The 19,447-nt window shown below is 43.5% G+C and overlaps 1 protein-coding gene across 2 annotated transcripts in view; it reads right to left on the bottom strand.

Moving 5' to 3' along the window:
• Window positions 1-18,616, bottom strand: part of LOC110490468 (acyl-CoA synthetase short-chain family member 3, mitochondrial) — a 31,656-nt gene extending 13,040 nt beyond the window's left edge. The window contains exons 1-9 of one of the 2 annotated variants that reach the window (XM_021563871.2): window positions 18,000-18,616; window positions 16,659-16,803; window positions 16,129-16,317; window positions 15,223-15,357; window positions 13,988-14,128; window positions 13,055-13,135; window positions 12,837-12,932; window positions 11,483-11,634; window positions 7,101-7,204 (exon numbers count right to left, since the gene is read on the bottom strand). In XM_021563871.2, the coding sequence (XP_021419546.2) occupies window positions 7,101-7,204; window positions 11,483-11,634; window positions 12,837-12,932; window positions 13,055-13,135; window positions 13,988-14,128; window positions 15,223-15,357; window positions 16,129-16,317; window positions 16,659-16,803; window positions 18,000-18,397 (1,441 nt within the window). In that variant the 5' untranslated portion in view covers window positions 18,398-18,616. Of the gene's footprint in view, window positions 1-7,100; window positions 7,205-11,482; window positions 11,635-12,836; window positions 12,933-13,054; window positions 13,136-13,987; window positions 14,129-15,222; window positions 15,358-16,128; window positions 16,318-16,460; window positions 16,502-16,658; window positions 16,804-17,999 lie in introns of those variants that run through there. The other variant, XM_021563873.2, reaches the window with a different exon arrangement.
• Window positions 18,617-19,447: the final 831 nt, after the last annotated feature.

Genomic DNA, 19,447 nt, shown 5'->3' with positions numbered 1-19,447 from the left:
AGCCATATGGTAATGAGTGACATGCTAGGTGTGACACGCCAGGCGGGCACAGAAAACAAGGAAAGGTTGGTCAAAGGAAGGGCTTTCATCTGAAAATAGATGGTGTCTGTAATGTGTATCTGGGTAGTAGGGTAAACAAAGGACACATTAGGTATTTTTATTTGGCTGCAATCTTTTGAATGATCTGATAATGGGATGTAGTCTTATAGCTTTAGATAAGGGGACCAAGTACGTGTCCATTACACCATAGTGGTACGTTACCCTAGTAGCATGACCATAACGTGGGAGGAGATACTACCACTAACCTAGCCCCTGCTGGGAGGTGAAACGTGTTAACAAACTTCTAGTCCCATACCCATGTGGTTACTTGAGGTTGCATCCACTGGAAATGCAGTGAAGTTACGTTGCCATCCATAATAAGCGTTGAGCTGTGTAGTTAAGGTTTCCTCTTAACCTCCTGACTCTCTGGGGCGTAATCATGTTGGACTTTAGAGACTCAAGTGCCAAGCACAAAGCTACTGGTTTTCATGTTGGTGAGGAGGCTGCTAAGAGGAGGCTGTGTGAACACACACAGAGCTTCTTCACATGGTGGCATTGACCCAGACAGGACAGGCTACTCTCTAGTGCAGAGCACAGGGCCAGAAGAATGAACTCTCTAACTCTACAGTCAGAATGAGATCAAGAAACAAACACCGTATTTGTAAAGGAAAGTCATTATTTCTAAACCTCATTTGCTGCAAAACGTAGGATCCTGTTTCTAATTGCACTTTAATTTACAACCTCACAAAGGTTTATTTAATTGCAATTCATTATGCACCCATTTGCGTAATATCACAGTCTAGTACTTAATTGTTCAGCTTCTGTTCCTCATCTCTGTGTGATGATTACCAAATGTCTCTTCCTATCAGAGAACAGACATATTGTGTACTGCTCCTAGACATATTTCACCACCATGTTACAATGAACCTTCGTACTGAGACAGAGTTTTAAAGGAAAGAGCCTTTAGCGTGTCATGTCCCGGGGCTGGAGCTTGGGCTACAGGGGCTGGACAGAGGGGGGACAGAGACCCAGCCGCCTGCCCTCCCTGCGTCTCTTGTCGCTGCCTCCCATCAGCCACTTCACCCTGGTGAGCCAAACCCTGCCAACTGGAAATATTCTGGTTGCCCGGCAACACCGATGACATCAGCAACCTTCATCATCAGCCGTCCCTCCAACCTCAGGCACTTGGGTCTTAAAATAGCGACACAGATTATTATCAGGCTTCAAAATAGCAGCCATTTTCTCTGTTCTCTTTCTGCATAGATATGGGAAAATGAGCCAGTATTCAGACAGATCTGGATAAAGGGGTGGGGTCAGAGACTGCTGTGGGTGTCTGACTGAAGTTAAAAGATGTGACTGTCTGTGATGTAACAGAAATGGAGGCCGAGTGAATACTCTTGATAGGGGGGAGAGGGGAAAGTGAAAGAGAGCGAGAGAGAGAGAATGATTGAAACGCAAAATGTATCAGCGAATCAGCTGACAGCTTGTGTGTCTGCGTGTACATGAAAGTAACGAGTGCACAAATCACTTCAACTTTATATCAGTAAAGTCATCTTAGCCACTGGCCCTGCAAAATGATTTTGGGAAAAAAAACGAATAAAAAACGAATTCGCATTCAAAGCCAAATTGGTCAATCAGTCAAACTCTGCCTGTAAGCTTGTTTACATAATTGAAATATGCAGTTCATATGAGATCACTGACAAGTTAGACACATTTAGCTGAGACTAATCAGAGGCATCATTTAGTAGAAGAGTTTGAAGCGAGCTGTTGATGTGCCGTGCCATTTTCATCAAACATAATTAAGAGGAACATTCTCACACTCTTATTATCGCTGTTCAGTAGACGCAACACTCCTGCAGTGACAGACGAGAAAGAATGCTGCTCAAAACACCTGCCCCTTTGTAAAAACTCATTCACAGTTCTTTGAAGGCTGAAGGAGGAAAGGAACACTTATATCCACGACCGTACAGCAGCCTCTCTATTCATATCTACTCTGTCTGCCAGTTCATAACAAACAACACAGCCTCCTACAGTAGTTCCACTGTGAGTTCCTACTGTTTGAAACCCAGGGCCCACAGTACATGTGAGGAGTTCCCTGGGTGGTCAAGGCGAGGCAGAGACACTGCTCCTGGCTCTCTGTGATGATACAGTTTGCCACACAGCAGTGGTACATAACTACACTAGGTTTGCTCCAGGGTAGAGAGAAGCCCAGGAAATGGCCAGGGACGGCTGCTTTGAAGCTGTGAAACATTTCATTTTCTCAGATGGAAGGCAGGCGGCCTTTACAGAGCATGAACGCTTTGAATACTATTTCCCTCTGATTCTACATCAGTGATCTGGCAGACAGCCTCTTCCATTCAGATCATCTTCCACCACCTCAATACTGACTCTAGATCAGTGGTCTGAAAGTGGTCAGACCACAGAATTATATCTTAATATAATAGGATCTCTATGGGTCAGACAGCCTCTCTTTGCGTTGACTTCTAATTCAGATTACCACATGTCGCCCGCCCGCCTTTAAAATCTCTATCTCTCTGAGCCTCCATTCCTGCTGATTTTCATGCCATTGATTTCAGCTTTCCTTTGCTGAATATTACATTGGAAAGAGATTACAGGGCGTGTCGTGGAATGATTTGTGAAAAACCAAGAGTAATAGATTTTGTTCAATTTGTATCCATTTTGCGGGGAGCTAGTAGATCAGCCTGGGTAGACTCAGCAGTAAAGCCCCTGGATGGAGACAGCATGACTGCATTTGAAGGACAAATCTTTACAGGCCTCTTACATTCTTTATAAATAAGTGGAGGTGTGTGATGGATTATTCAACAAACCATGGCATTCCAAAGGAGTTGTACTTTGATTTCCGAGAATGTCTTAAACTTAGATTTGTGAGAACCCAACCAAACTATTCAAAAGTAACATGTTTGGAATAATAATGTTTGGGATAATACCAATAACTGTGTTGTTTCTTAAATAATGTGTTTTTCCAGTGATCTCGGGATTACTGCAAGAATATTATGCATTAAATGTACAATCCTCTCCAGAACCCTAGGCTGCAGGCCAATGTCAACCTGCACCACAGTTAGGATTTTTCCATCGCTGCAGTTCGCCTTCCTCTTCTCGTGAGAAGACAAGACTGGGGCTGATAAATGGGTTTGATGGATCACCTGTCACAGAGAGATAAAAACACAGTGTGCTGAAATCCTTAGATGACGTGTGACTTAATCCAGTACAGGAGGGAGAAATCTGAAACTTACTGCCGCAGCCTGTCAGGTTCTTCCACAGGACTTAATTATGCACACCTTCTCCCAGAGTCAAAATCAAATCACTGCAGAGGTTTCATTTTCCAGCTCTCAATATAAAAGGGAAATGTTTTAGCCCAAAGTTTGGGGCCCATTTCTAAACCTCTGACAGAAACTCTGATGCTCTAGAAGGCTTGTGTGACAGTGGAGAACAGAACATGCCTGCAGCTTCCTCATCTCTCACAATAACACAGACTGATCTCATTCATTATGGTCCCTTCAACATATTGAGTCTGTCTGAGTTCTGTCTCACACACACACACACACACACACACACACACACACACACACACACACACACACACACACACACACACACACACACACACACACACACACACACACACACACACACACACACACCAGGGTGAGAGGGGACTTGGTTATTGTCAGAGACAGACTCCTCTACTCTCCAGTGAACAGGTTGAGAACTGCAGGCCTTTATTCCCAGTAATGGCTTTGAGGATAGTGCTGCCGCCAATCACACAGCCTACAGTGGATGAAGCTCCCTGGTCTGGACTGCACTAGCACCACAGAGAAGCTGGGGAGGTGCCAGGGTTATTGTTCCAACTCAATATATCAGCAGTCTGAGGTTTGACTGAACTTCAGCGAACCGTAGGCGGACAGTGTGAAGGAATCCTATCATACCCCTCAGGGCTAGGACTGACAGAGAGAGCACCAAGGATATGCTCTGAGAATCAGCCTGTCGTCTCTGATAAACCTCACATCAACACCACAACCATGGAGAAGAACCACCTCCTAGGAGAGTTAAAGAGCCAGAAAAGAACTGGGCACGGACACACACACACACACACACACACACGAGAGAGAGAATGGATGAGCTAGACACAAAGGACAAGCTGGGAAAGAAAGGAGTCTTTTAAAGACATTCAGACTGATAGGTGTCTCATAAACCCGTCCTCTGAGCTCCGTGCTGGACGGGCTCTGAGACTCTCCTGCAAACAGGAAGAGTAGAAGAGGAGACAGTACGGAGACAGCCAGTGGCTTTACACTCATCTGAACTGTGTGTGTGTGTCGATATGTGTTTGTATTCGTGTGTGTGTATATGTGTGCCGGTGTGGCATCTGGCCGTTCAGATCACACTGTACCAGCCAACCAGTAGGAGGCAGTCTTTGATCTATCTGCTCACTGTGGAAACTGTGTGTGTGTGTGTGTGTGTGTGTGTGTGTGTGTGTGTGTGTGTGTGTGTGTGTGTGTGTGTGTGTGTGTGTGTGTGTGTGTGTGTGTGTGTGTGTGTGTGTCAGGGCCACACGCTGGGATGTCAATCACTCATCCCACCTCATCCCCCATTGGCCCCTCAGAGCAGATTTACACCCTTGCCAAAAAGCCTTACGTAATAATGCCTGTGTGGCGTGCCTGCTAAAACAGCACTCATGACTGATCAGTGAAATATGAGGAGAGTGGAGCCAAAGAGAGGGGTCAATTCCATTTCAACTCTGTTAGCGCTAGTGGAATTAACTGAGGTTCAATTGATCAATGTGACATTTCCTCTGTTTTTCCAGTTCACCAGCTGCATTTAAATTCTTCGGAAATCGACTGGAATTCAAATGGAATTGACCTTAACTCTGGGGCAAAGCACCATCGATTTCAGGCAAAACAATGCACTCCTACAGCTTTCCATATACACGGACGATACAAAACATTAAGAACACCTGCTCTTTTTACAGACTGACCAGGTGAATCCAGGTGAAAGCTATGATCCCTTATTGATGGCACTTGTTAAATACACTTCAATCAGTGTAGATGAATGGGGGGAGACAGGTTAAAGAAGGATTTTCAAGCCTTGAGACAATTGAGATGGATTGGATTGTTTATGTCATTCAGAGGGTGAATGTGCAACACTGGCTCCAGGTCATCTATAAGTCTATGCTAGGTAAAGCGCCGCCTTATCTCAGTTCACTGGTCACGATAACCACACCCACCCGTAGCACACATTCCAGCAGGTATATCGCACTGATCATCCCCAAAGCCAACACCTCATTTGGCCACCTTTCCTTCCAGTTCTCTGCTGCCAGTGACTGGAACGAATGGTAAAAATCACTGAAGTTGGAGACTTATTCCCCTCACCAACTTCAAACATCAACCTTCTGAGCAGCTAACCGATCGCTGCAGCTGTACATAGATTGGGTGGGCTATTTACAGATGGACTATCTACCTCATCCCATACTGTTTTTATTTTATTTACTTTTCTGCTCTTTTGCACACCAGTATCTCTACTTGCACATCATCATCTGCTCATTTATCACTCCAGTGTTAATCTGCTACATTTTAATTATTCACTCCTATGGCCTATTTATTGCCTACCTCCTCATGCCTTTTGCACACACTGTATATAGACTTTATTTTTTCTACTGTGTCATTGATGTGTTTATTGTGTTATTGGCTTGTTTATTGTTTACTCCATGTGTAACTCTGTGTTGTTGTCTGTGTCACACTGCTTTGCTTTATCTTGGCCAGGTCGCAGATGCAAATGAGAACTTGTTCTCAACTAGCCTACCTGGTTAAATACAAAAATTAAATAAACAAAAGCCCAGTTTAGCGTGGTAACTCCTGTAGGTTACTGCTACTGAGTTAACAACACCCATTTCCAGGGAGGTCTGGAAGAGAAAGAGCCATCTCCCCAAGCTAATCTGGGCTGAGATGCAAGACCGTGTTAGGTGGATTCTCTCTCACCCGTACATTCTCAAGGTCCATGTCTTTTTTTAAATTCCATATTTAACACAGAGAAGTCTGCTCTTCCCCGATTGGTTACCATTCAGGCACACAGAATAGTAAAAAAAATAATAAACGTACAAGGCACCCAATGCCTTTCTCGTGCCGCCTTCTCTACCACATTTATCACTGTTTTGTGGGACTGGGGGTAATCGAGCCGAGGGAGAGAGGGAGATTTGTATGATGGCTCGCTGTCTGGAACATGGGCTGGAATCACCCACCAGGTGGCTAATAGGGTTTTAGTGACTCTAAAGTCATTCGAATGTGACAGGAGAAACAGGGGAAAACAATGCAGTATAGCAATGCACTCAAGACCCCAATTACACATCTCATCACCAATATAGACAACAGTGATGATGGATGATAGGTCAATTGGGAGGTATTATATACAATATGAATCACACACTTTCACCAACAAGAAGAACTTCCCCTCCTTATCCATTGTAAAGCTACTAGACCACAGCACGCGGTCTATGAATGATGAACTGTGAACTGCTTTGAAAGGACTAGTATTAATGAGGTTAGATTGAGAAGCTGATTAAGTTAATTGGGTAGCTGTGGGAGCGTAGTGAAAGAAATGGCCTTTCCTCTGGTGCTCCGTATACAGTATAAGTGCAAAGGATGAATTAAATCGGGAGCATAGTCCATGCACTTAATCCCTGCAAGGGGCTTTCAAGGAAGAGTTATACTGTGGAGATATGGCTATTTGTTGCACCTTCTCAAGGCCAAATTAATGTCAATGGGCTGATAAAATACTACCAAGACTGTAATAACAATTCACTCACACTGACAATTTCAGAGTACACCCCAAAAATAGACTAAAACTATAATAGATTAACATTCTCAGAGAATAGAGTCCTGCATTTATAATTTGTTACAACTGTTATTTCATTCTGAGCCTTTAAATGAGATATAGGGGAGATGTTGGGTCAGATGTATTACCACAGCCGGTATCAGGAAAACTAACCATCGCCCTAGTGTAACATGTAGTGTCCATTATGATGTTCCAGTAGCAAATGAAAGTCTTACCAGTCTGCCACCAGTGGTCCAGTACAGGCACGCCAAAGCTCCTTTTGGCCCAGTTCAGAGTCTCTACGTCACAGCGCTCTCCAGCCAAGAAAAGGCTCTTCAATCTAGAGGAGCAGAGAGAACAGTCAGGCTCTATAAGGCCAGGACAGTGTAATAGAGTAGTGGCAGATCTATAATGAAGCAATAAGGCCTGTGTGTGTGTGTGAGGGGGGGGGGGGGGGGGGGGGGGGGGGGGGGGGGGGGGGGGGGCATGTACCACAAACCCCCGAGGTGCCTGACTGCTAATATAAACTGGTAACCAATGTAATTAGAACAGTAAAAATAAACGTTTTTTTTGATACCCATGGTATACAGTCTACAGCTTCAGCCAATCAGCATTCACAGTTCGAACCACCCAGTTCATAAAAAAACAATATAACAGCCAAGGAATGTAACGGCAAAGTGTTTTCAAGTTATATAAAAGTCAGCTTTACCAGTAGCAGAGCGAATAGAACAATACGTTTTCCCATTAGACTAAAATTACCTTACAGTCAGACAAACTTGCATAAAAACGTGTACACAAAACAGCCCATATTGTTCCTGTTAAAAATCCCCTCTAGCTGTGGTTATACAGATACAGCCATGCAAATCTTCACTCAGGGATCTTGACATGGTCTAATAAAGCAGAGAAGACTTAATTTGCTGTCAAAACGTCTAAGACCATACAGTTTCCATGGCCTCCTGCCACACATAACAACTCGAGGAATTCTAATTCGTATAGGCCTCAGAGGAGGCTGGTGGGAGGAGCTTTAGGAGGACAGGCTCATTGTAATGGCTGGAATGGAATCAATAGGACGGCATCAAACATATGGAAAATGTTCCATACTGTATATTCTCTTCCAGTCATTACAATGAGCCTGTCCTCCTATAGCTCCTCCCACCATCCTCCTCTGATTGGTCTGTTATCTGGGTCAGGGTGAGGGTGTTGGTGCAATCTGAATGAGAATGGGTAGAAGAAGCAGGGTCACAGATCTCGACAGAACATCCAGAGAATCACTCTGCTGCCCTTTGCTCCGCATTCTACACAGCACGCCATTTAAATGTAAATCTCACCCGTGACACCTTGCACTGTGTTCCCTGCTCCTACTCTGGAACAATCTGACTACAGATGTTGGGAGGCGAGGGGAGAGACAGGCAGCCACGGATGGTTGGATCTGTGTGTAATTCATGCAAGTGGGTGGGTGAAAGCCAAGCACATTTCTCCATATCTTCAGAGGCCCAGATTCAGCCTTGGACAGGCAACAATAGCCCCACAGTACTATACCTAACATAGTCCCACTGGGGAAGTTTGTCTCATTAACAACAATGAGAAAGGAAACATTCGCCCCCATAATTGCATTTAGTATGCATGTGCTTGTGTGTGTGTGGGTACTTGTGTGTGTCTGTGTATGTGCACCTTGTACGTGTCACCTTGCAATGAGAAGGTATATCAATCGCACATATGTTCCTTGAAAGATGTCAGATGACATCCCAGATAATGCATGATATAAATCCTGCAAATGTTAAGCAAACAGGCAGAGTCAGTCATAAGCCAAGCTTCCTGGTGCTACAAGCTGGAAAATGTTATTGACTGAAATCATGAACTTTGTCACCCAATAAGTAAGAGTCTGCTCTGCCTGTGAGCATTGAGTTAGTGCTCCGGGCTATGTTAATAAGGGCTATGAAATGGTGCTTGCTCCATGGTGCTGTGATTGTTCCTCTGAGTGGGTTGAACGGTAGAGCTAGATGCGAATCCTACTCCAGAGAGCTCCAAACCCGCTTTTCTATTACTTTTCTGACATCTGGGGTGACGAGTGAAATTGCTCAAGCTCGCTGATAATGCTCCAAGGCCATTACAGTGCAGAGCCATTCCACGGAAGCAACTCATGTGTCGTAATAACAATAGTCATCGTGAAGTACCCAGCGAAAACCAAATACTGGGCTGAAAATTGAAATGTTGTGGTTTTGGCATGTCTGTACCTTTCAACACTTGGAAAGTGCTACAAAGGCAAATCAAATTTTCTGAAAATCAGCACATAGGAAAGTGCATTCATAATGACTTTGTGGCACTGGAGGAGACAAGCCCTCTTACTGTGCCCTTCCAGCGCCACCTTCTTCTTCTTTAAAAAAATTTTGCGAATCGCAACCAACTGACAGGTGCATACACCCCTACCTACTGTACTGGCGTGTGAGGCCGGTCACGACCTATCTATCCTTCCAGCGCCTTTCCAGTACTTTCTCTGTTGAGAGGCTAATGGATAATAAGTCACGTGTGTGATTGGCTGGACAATCAGCCCCGACAGTTGATTAGGCTGCTGGTGCTCACATTCGAGGGAGAGGACTATACAGTAGCAGCAGACAGTTTGGGGCTGAAAGGTTATCTTAAACTGAGAGGCTTTGTTATTTGAAGTTATACTTTAAGTGTCTTATTTGTAAGCATTTATGTTGGTAAGTGATGTAATAAAGCCTGATTTCTGTTGGTAAGTGATGTAATAAAACCTCATTTCTGTTGGTAAGTGATGTAAAAAGCCTCATTTCTGTTGGTAAGTGATGTAATAAAGCCTAATTTCTGTTGGTAAGTGATGTAATAAAGCCTAATTTCTGTTGGTAAGTGATGTAATAAAGCCTAATTTATGTTGGTAAGTGATGTAATAAAGCCTATGTTTCAAGCATTCACTCTGCCTCACTGACCCTCTGTACCTGGAGACCCTCTTAGTTCTGGTCCATGGAAGTGGCTTCTCCCCAGGCTCTGTCACGGGCGGCAATAGTTGTTATGGGCTCTGTGGTATATTTTAGCACAGGAATCAGTGCAATTAGCTACGCATGTGGTGTAACTGAGCTAGGAGCTGAGAAGAGGCTATTGCAGTGAGCTTATCAGAGAGAGAGAGGGTGATGAATATTTCATATGCTATCCACCCACATCATGTTACTACCAAACTGCCTACCGATAACGGTGCCATATACTGAGGAGATACCAGCAACAACCCATTCATAGGAGCAACCATCCACGCGTGAATTAAGTCCTTTAAGGAAAATTTTAGTGTCTTAATGCTTAATGAAGTGTTCTCAAAACGCTTGCCTTTCAAACTACCAGTTTATAATCAATTCATGAGAATGTGGGGAAATAGAGTTGATGTTTTAATTGACATGAATTGCTATTGTATTCAACTTTACTGGATCTTTTTACATTCACTGACAACATCCAATTTCCTGAGCTGTAAAACAGCTAGTGTCTGCTACACGTCTAGTGTCTGCTTCTTGACTGTTAATGCCGCTACCTGTTTGGTAGTAGAGGAGGGAGAAGAATATATTTGATGGTTGTCTGTTTTGTCTCCAGGCAAGGAAACACAAAGGTCAACCGGATATTCGACTACTGTCTGAGTCGGTCTGGATTCTGGAAACATCATACATTGCGGTTGTTGTGTTTGTGCATCAATTCTCTCTCAGTGAATTGCTGTAGTCTTTCACTAACCTGCTCCCTCTGGGAGAAAGACAGTCATGGAAAGATGCTGCATGGCACATGACGAAACCAACAACTGAAGCATAGTCCATCATAACAACTAGCAGAAAGAATATCATGTTATAGTCCAGGGAAAACAATAAATTCAATCCCTTTGGGATTTGTGTCTCAGGTCTGCCTGGAGCAGTCGAGGCAAAACACGGTTCACCAACAGCACACCAAATACCTTCACCAAATACCCACATTCAGATTATTAAATGGCAAACTATGACCCAAGATCAAAGTCCCTGGTGTGGAGAAAAATCTAAATAAGTTACCACCACTTCCCCTCTATTTTCACATTATACCTGATCGACTGTGATACTGTTTCAAAATATTAAGGAACCAGAACTGTATTTTCAACAGATTTATTATCAATATAAATGATGACATTTCCCATGTGGATAACAATCACTTCAGTCCCTTGAACCAGGCACCATCAAAGATGGCATTGCCTGAGGCTCTCTACAGCACTCAGTGATTCCCTGTGTGTTTAGCAGCGTGGCAGCAGCACAGTATTATGTAATAGGAATAAATGCCCTGCAGGTGTTTTATCCATCCTGATTAAACCTCAATCAGGTCTAAATGGGAACACAGGTTGTGAGTGTTGAGCCTGGGCCAGGCAGGGACACTGCTCCAGCAGATGGACAGAGACTAACAAGAGAGTGGGCAGGCAGCGCCAAAACCTTCAGCCAGTGGGGTAAAACACTGGATATGAATGAAAGGCACTCAGTCCCTGAACGTTGAGAGGAATAAAGGGTAGGCCTACTTCAAGTGGGCAGAAACAGAGCTAGCCGCGGCAGTTGTTGAATGGTCCATCTCTGCAGTGTTATGCCAATATGTGGGGATTGGGTGGTGAGGGTACCTGGTGAGGGGGTACTGAGCTCCTATGGCGGAATTGGTGTCCTGCTGGCGGATGGCTCGGATGGCAGTGGGCGCGGTGAACATGGAGGAACAACCATGCTCTGACAGCACGCGGAAGAACGCCCCGGCATCCGGCGTCCCAACAGGCTTGCCCTGCATAGAGAGAGAGAGATCCGTTACAAACCCAAACCGCCTGAGGACATAAGCTTACATGAACACGCCAATTGGGTATTGAAGTGTAGCGGTACATTCAGAGCAAGCTAGCGGTAGTGATGACTCAGCCAGCCACCTATCAAACAGAAGAACAGTACTAAGGCCATCAAGTTTTCTTCCTATTGACATTCCACAACATTAACACTTCCACTGTGCCGAACAGAATGAATATTCACGGGAATATCTGCTGAAATGGAGACAAAATTATATTTGGAGCCCAGACAGATGGGCTGAAACTGATGAATAGAAACAAGATTACTCTATTGGGAAAGTATTGTGCACCAACAAAAGTCGCAGTGAGGAAGAGCCCACGGGCGAGCGGAACCGATATTCATTCTCTAAAGGTTCAGTCGGCGAGGTTGCTCGTACAGTAAGGAGAGAGCGAGAGAGAGAGAGACGAAGCGTGAGAGAGATGAGGCGTGTGAGAGAGAGAGAGAGAGAGAGAGAGAGAGAGAGAGAGATTAAAACGAGCTGGGAAATCAACAACAGACTCGAGGGACTTAATTTCCTCCCAGTGTGAATATCTATGACTGTGTATTGATCAGTGAGAGCACAGAAGGTCTTGTGTGGAGTAGAGTAGACAGGAGCAGTGCATTCCACAAGGCAAACGCAGCCACAGACAACAGGCTCTGCTTAAAGCCAGGCTGATGAATTCAACACCCACCTCCAATCCTCCAGCAGCCACAGAGACCAAAAGGCTAATGAGGCAGATAGGACTGCTCATGGAGGCTACCCCCCCACCCCTCTCTCCCAACCCCCTGGGGTCATTTAACCAGGGCCCAAGCACAGCAGAATCACCAGCAGCTCTTCATACAAATAAATTCCTCAATTCAACCTAACTGGGCCTTTTCAAGCCAGTGAATATTGGTTTAATGAGGCGGGGGTACATTTGCAATGATGATCATGTGCATGAATATGAAGAGTCCGGTTGTCTGAAACCACGTATAATCATACGTCATTAGGAGTCCATTTTTCTTGTGTTCATTATCTTTAAATAGAGTAATCTGCAAAGCATTTGGAATCACTGAGTGAAAGGGACAAGTCCTTGAGAAAGTTGAGTTTGTTTTTCTGGAGTCAATTGACCAGTCAATTGGCCCGTTCACAGGTCATTATAATAGGCCTATGTAGGCTAAAGTACATACCTCGTATAGAATGGTGGTGTTGCCGTGGAGGAGAGGGGCGTAGCAGATGTAGGAGTGGCCCACTACCCAGCCCAGGTCAGACGCTGCCCACCATACCTAGTAGAGAGTAGGCAGAGAAAGATGAGAGAATTCATACGGTACTGTGTTTGTCCATGCATATGGTGTCTGTTCTGTAATACAATGATAAAGAACACTGGAGATATTTCACATGGACTTACTTCACCAGGCTTGAGGCCATAAATGTTTGCCATGGTCCACGTCAACATTACAGCGTACCCAGCAGTATCCCTGACAACGCCCTGAGGGGAAGAAATAGAAAAAAGGCGAACGTTGATGCAAGACGAATGCAACAAGCTCTCAACAGGTTCATTTTTATTTGACATCAAACCCTTGTATAAATCTTTCTTTTTCAATTCAACTATTTCGTGAGGCCATCTTTACGATGTATGGTAACATAACCTGTAGGAGTTCAGCTGTTTCCTCCATAGATCTCACTGGTGACTACGAGTCTGAGAACAGAAGGCCAGCGGGTGGATATTTCATATTATCTGGGTACTAAAGACAAAGGGAGCTATCTGGAGCTGTGTTTTTCCAATTTAGATCCACCTCCGGTCAATTTTTCAACCTCCTGAATGGTTCACCTCATATTCAGTACTACCGTATCATATTCAGATCTGGTTTAAACATTGTCTCATCTATCTCATGGTGGTACAGTTTAGAAAGAACTTAAAACACATTTGCAGAGCCATGGAAAGTCTACTGCAGTATATGATACTCATCTCTTGCATTAAACTGTGAAATTGACTGGCTTCCTTATGAAAGAAGTCGTCAGACCCCACTGGGCAAAAACTGGTTGAATCAACGTTGTTTCTATGTCATTTCAACCAAAAAATGAAATGTGATGACGTTGAATGAAAATGGAAAATAGATTGGATTTGAAAAATGTAATCATCGTAAAGGAACATTTTTCTGTTTATTCACCCAACTTTTAACCTAAATCCAAAGAAATTGTGACATTTTTTGTTGATTTCACGTTGACAACTCAACCAAATGTAAATCCAACCTAGACGTTGAACTGATGTCTGTTCCCAGTGGGACTTTACACCCCTTCCTGTAATGAACATGTGTTGTGTCTAGTCAGAGTGCTGTACCTTAGGAGCTCCGGTGGTCCCAGACGTGTAGAGGACGTATAGAGGATGGCTGGCAGGGAGAGACACACAGTCATGAGGACGTGCAGTGGACATCTCCTCCTCCCAGTCCAGACTGAGGTCAGCGTGCATGGACACCTTCTCCTGTTGCAGACAATCAACCAGGAGAGATACATTTATTTCCATGACATATTCAAGAGACACACATTCAATCATTTTTACCACGTGGACATAAAAGACAGATAAAAACAGATCCATTAGTTGTGCACAATTCAACAAGGCTCATCCGACCAGCAATGTCATACTGTTCAAGAAAATTGTTTTATAGTCGTCACAACTTGGGTTTTCAATTGTGCATTTTTCAATAAGTGAGCTTTCATGATGCAGAACATGCAGAATTCCAACTGCCCAAAGGCCGAGGAAAAGGCGAGAAGACCCCCCAAAATCTTGAGCTGCTTTTGAATTGTTCTCTTCCAAAAGAATATAATCCAGTAGTAGGACCCGTCTCTGATTAATGAGGGCCTTATGGGTGGGTTTTGAAGACCACTTCTCTGGAAACACTCATTGCTTTTTCATAGTGATTACTAGAGTGGTTTAAGATTCATCAGAGCGGCAATTTACCAACGAAAAAAAAAGGGGGGGGGCATCTCATATTCTCCAAGTGATATGCTCAGACAGTTTCCATGACAACATACAACATATCACCTTAAAAGTATCCTCCCTGTGTTGCATAATCAAAAATAGCTACTAGGGTAACTAGTAATACTGGAGCATTCAGGGTGCAAAGCCCCAGACTTTGTGATACATTCCAAACATCGGTGGTACTAATAAAATAGGTGTGAAAGATTGCCTGAGCAGAGTGATTACAATACTTTGCACGTCTCAGCGTTGAGTGTGTTGCGTGATTCAGTCCCTCATGTGCACCGTTTCTCTCTCCGACCTTTGTTTCAACAGGTCGTTTAGGAGCGACAGATCTGTCGAACCATCCATCCATCCAACCATCCATACAAGCTCACAGCTGAAATAATCAGATTTATATATACACTAGAACCGGATTCGTGGTCCATTCAGGAAGTAATAGCATTAGGTAAGAAATAGAGAGGATAATGTAAAACTATTGCATGTCAGAGTTATTGTCTTTGGGAAATGACAGGCATATCTCTGAGAGAGTTGACGTTAGCGAGTTAGGCCTTACCACAGAATAACATAGAACAGTATTCTATCTCTATGGACCTCACCATGCCGGGCCGGTTGTAGATGAGGACCTTGGAGGGACTGTGAGAGCTGAGCTCCAGGGCTTTCTCCACCAGGGGAATGTACTCCACTCTCCTGCCAGGCTCAATGCCAAAGGAGGCCGTCACTATCATCTTGGGCTGGAAGACACAGCATTCACACAGTGTGCTACCGGGGGCCTCTTAAAAGAAACAAGACTTAAGAGATGTGATACAACACAGCTCAAACAAATGCATTGGTCTGAAATGTACGTCAGAACATTCTGAAAGGCCATGTTCTGACTATGTAACGTGCTATCAATTACTATCTGCACACCGTCATACCTTCCTCGGGTTACTGATTAAGGGATCTGAAATGACTGTCTCATTCAACATAGAACGAGTGTCTCTAATATGTCGTTCATTCTAATACAATATAAAACAGGCTAATCAACTCTAGCCAAATGTTTGAGGAGGAATCTTCAGCAATAGTGGAGGTGCTCCTCTCTGAATGTTATATAGGCCTAGAATGTAAAAGGCTTGAAGGTCTGGCTTAAATAGCTTAAAAGGATTTCAGTATACGCAATTCAGCGTCAGAGTCACATACTGGCTAATATCCCTGCTGCTTTGATGAAATCCCTCCAACAAAGTGCTTCACTTGGCGTCAGTGAGACCTTTATCTACTGCAATATTACGATGTGACTGTGAAAGTGGGCCATCAACTCTTCTATAAACAGTCCTATAAATGTGGCATGTACATTACACATTTAACCATTCAACCATTAAACAGATCTGACAGTGGAGAAAATACCAAATAGCAAAATATATTTGAGTGCATGGTCCATTTCAAACTAAATTGAGAGAACAAAGGGACGTGTCATCCAGCACATCAAACTAAAGAGACACAATGTGAAGCTATGATGGCCGGCTGACCTTGGCATGGTCGATGCGGACAGACAGCTCCTTGGAGGCGAATCCCCCAAAAATGAGGCTGTGCGGGGCTCCGATCCTGGCACAGGCTAGCATGGTGAACATGGCCTGGGGCACCATGGGCATGTAGATGACCACCAGGTCGCCCTTCCACACCCCGTGTTTCACCAGGACCCCAGCCAGCCTGGACACCTGGGCAGAGAGGAGGGGAAGGGGTTCAAGCTGCTTAGGGGAGGCTATACTATGTTACATACGGGTGAAAATGTATATTTAGAGGGATGTCCTAGAGTCTAAATGAATATCTACAGTGTGAAGAGGTTTGTTAAGATCCTTACCTGTTCCTGTAGTTCTCTAAAAGTGGTTGAGATCATTACCTGTTCCTGTAGTTCTCTAAAAGTGGTCGAGATCATTACCTGTTCCTGTAGTTCTCTAAAAGTGGTTAAGATCATTCATTACCTGTTCCTGTAGTTCTCTAAAAGTGGTTAAGATCATTACCTGTTCCTGTAGTTCTCTAAAGTGGTTGAGATCATTACCTGTTCCTGTAGTTCGCTAAAAGTGATGGTCTGCTTAGTTCCAGTCACTGGGCTGTCATAAATGATGGCCGGTTGATCTCCTCGTCCACTTTCAACATGGCGATCCACCGCATTGTGGCAAACATTCAACTTCCCCCCGGCGAACCTTACAAAGAGAAAACCCCACATTAGAGGCAGCATATTGTCATTAAGAGCCAATAAATAACTACTGTAATACTTTCACTATAGATCTATCAATGTTATGAAATAACATAAAGATAACAGTAAGCACATCGTAGCTTGGTCTACAATTAGAGAATGTTTATGATAAAATGAACACAGTCAAAAATGACTGATCCTGTATGTTGCAGGAAAAACTATGTACAACCCCAGATCTTTGATGAAATGGGACTCTCAACTCACTATGAGCTCTGTTGAGGTACTGAGGTGCTGAGACAAACAGATGGTGTCTGGATTCCTGTTGTTTTAAATATGCACGCACACAGAAAGATGAGACATCATGCACAGTCGCTCACTAGACATATGGCTTTGATTTTAAAATTATTACAGCACTGAGGTCAATCTAGAGAGCATATGGGATTTTTACCATGCAGAATTAAAGGTTCATCTTGTGAGGTTTGCCATCAAATACTTTGGACAGCTATACATGGTTTAATGTGACCTTGGTGCACAAAATTAATTCTGACAACCATTACAAAATATGTAACAATTAAGCACAAGTGCATTATATTTCACAATTGGATAGTCATAGACTACTAACTGTGTGTACATTGTACATAAATGTTTCGTCCACACATATAATGCTTTCAAGTAGTAGGATAAATTGTATAGCGCCAAAGTGGTAGGTGGAGGTAGTGCTCAGATAACGTCATCGGGTCGAAAGGTTGTCTCGCGCCAAACTGCGCATGTCTCTAAGCATATCCTTCAATATATAGATGTTTCTTTCACAAGGTTGGGAGTAGTAATATGTTCAACTAGTTAAGTAGGACATTTGCTAAAATCTACGTTGTGCCTTTAGATTTCGAAAAAATGAACAACTTTCACTTCTTTCATTGACATCTCAAACCCAGGACTGGTCTGCTTTGCAAGCTTTCCCGGAAGTCTCGCCACTGGGTTTACATTCTGTGACCCAAGTGTGACTGACTGAGCGAATTCGACGTTGCACCGAAACGACTTGCAGGATAATGCCCATGTAATTAATAGTAGATTTTACCATTGCTTTGTCGTTCACCAGCGGTTGTAAAATGACTATTATTTACCATTATTCAACAAACCGGTATTTGGCTTTCACCTCGTTGGTATCGATGCACTGAAACTTATCAACATACAGTAAATAGTTACCACTTTGGAAATATGGCGTCCCCATTGTCCATTGTTCGGCTCCATGGCTCAAACCAGGCTACATTATGTGCTGCTTCACCCCAGAACTGTTCAGGGTCATCCCTCGCGGTTCGGAAAGCTTCGTCGTATGCGTTGTTGTTTGTTGTTAATGTTCTGTTACATTGTTGCTCGTTAGTTGTTGACAAAGATGAGAGAACTCTCAACTCACGCTGTGCAGTCGCTGTCCGGGAATTAAAGACATTTAACGGTCTCAAAGTTAGCCTTCTCTCGCTCCTGGTATTTGGAATGACAAGGGAAGTGCAGTAACCTTTACAAGCAATACCATTCTCTGGTCTGACTTTTGCGATAATGACATTTTTAAAAGTCATACTTAATCTTGTTGGCCGAAAAAGAGGCATCTCTGAAGTATTGGTAAACTAGGCTCCTGAGTGTGTTTTCCTGGTTAAATCTAGTTTAGACGTGTGCTGCCAAAGACGAAAGAGGGAGCCCTTGATCTCATCCGCAGATTTATCAAGGTGTTTGTGACTTCTTCAGACTCGATAGTGGCTACAGCGTCATCAAGAGCCACTTCGATGGAAATGCAGTAGTCTCAAGGAATACGAACTATGAACTGGATGTGGGAAGTTGATTCAGGGGTAGTGCTGTTCTCAGGGTTAGTCAATCTTGGCAAGATTCCCTTCATACTAGTAGTGAGTGCTTGCACAAGAGAACATGCATGCACTTCTTGTTGATTTTGTCAATTTTAAGAATGAGATAATGGGTGAGATTTGAGACAACTTCTGCAAGTTGCAACTATGCCCATAGAAATTCACAATAATCATTTTTATACGTTTTTCCATCAGTTCTTAGCCTGCTAATAATTGATTTGGTACATTTAAGCAACAACAACTTGCTCAACTAACTTCCTGTATTTCAACACATTTTGCCATGGTGCAGAAAGAAAAATGTGCAGTTTTATAGCCTGCTCTACAGGCTAAGAGAACATGTTGCCGTTTTAAAGCTAATTTCCTTCAATTCTAAACATTTTGCCATGGGTTGGGGCCCCGGGGTGCGTGCCCTGAGCTTGACCCTATATACCTGTTTGGAATCCGGCCCAGGCTATTATGCAGGAACATCTACAAAGTATAGGCCTAATAATAACATCGGGAGAGATTGTAAAGTGTTACCCAGATTTTTAGTTGTGAGCTTTATCAAAGGTTTCCTAATAGATACTTTAAAGATGCATATCTAGATTGTCTTCATAATAAGCAGTTTATAAAACACCTTGAACCATCAAAATAAATTATTTTAGTTTAACTTGAATGTTGTGAAGCCAAGAAATACATTATTCTATTCTATCGTATGCTGTTCTGATACAAAAGACTGAAGTACATGAACAGGGTGAAGGCATTGCAAATTCATGGAGCATTGGGCACATAAAATATTGTTAATATTAGTCTTATATTCCA

The sequence above is a fragment of the Oncorhynchus mykiss genome, chromosome 15 (genome assembly GCF_013265735.2).
Source record: "Oncorhynchus mykiss isolate Arlee chromosome 15, USDA_OmykA_1.1, whole genome shotgun sequence".
NCBI lineage: Eukaryota > Metazoa > Chordata > Actinopteri > Salmoniformes > Salmonidae > Oncorhynchus > Oncorhynchus mykiss.
This window is presented reverse-complemented; position numbering and strand designations above follow the sequence as displayed.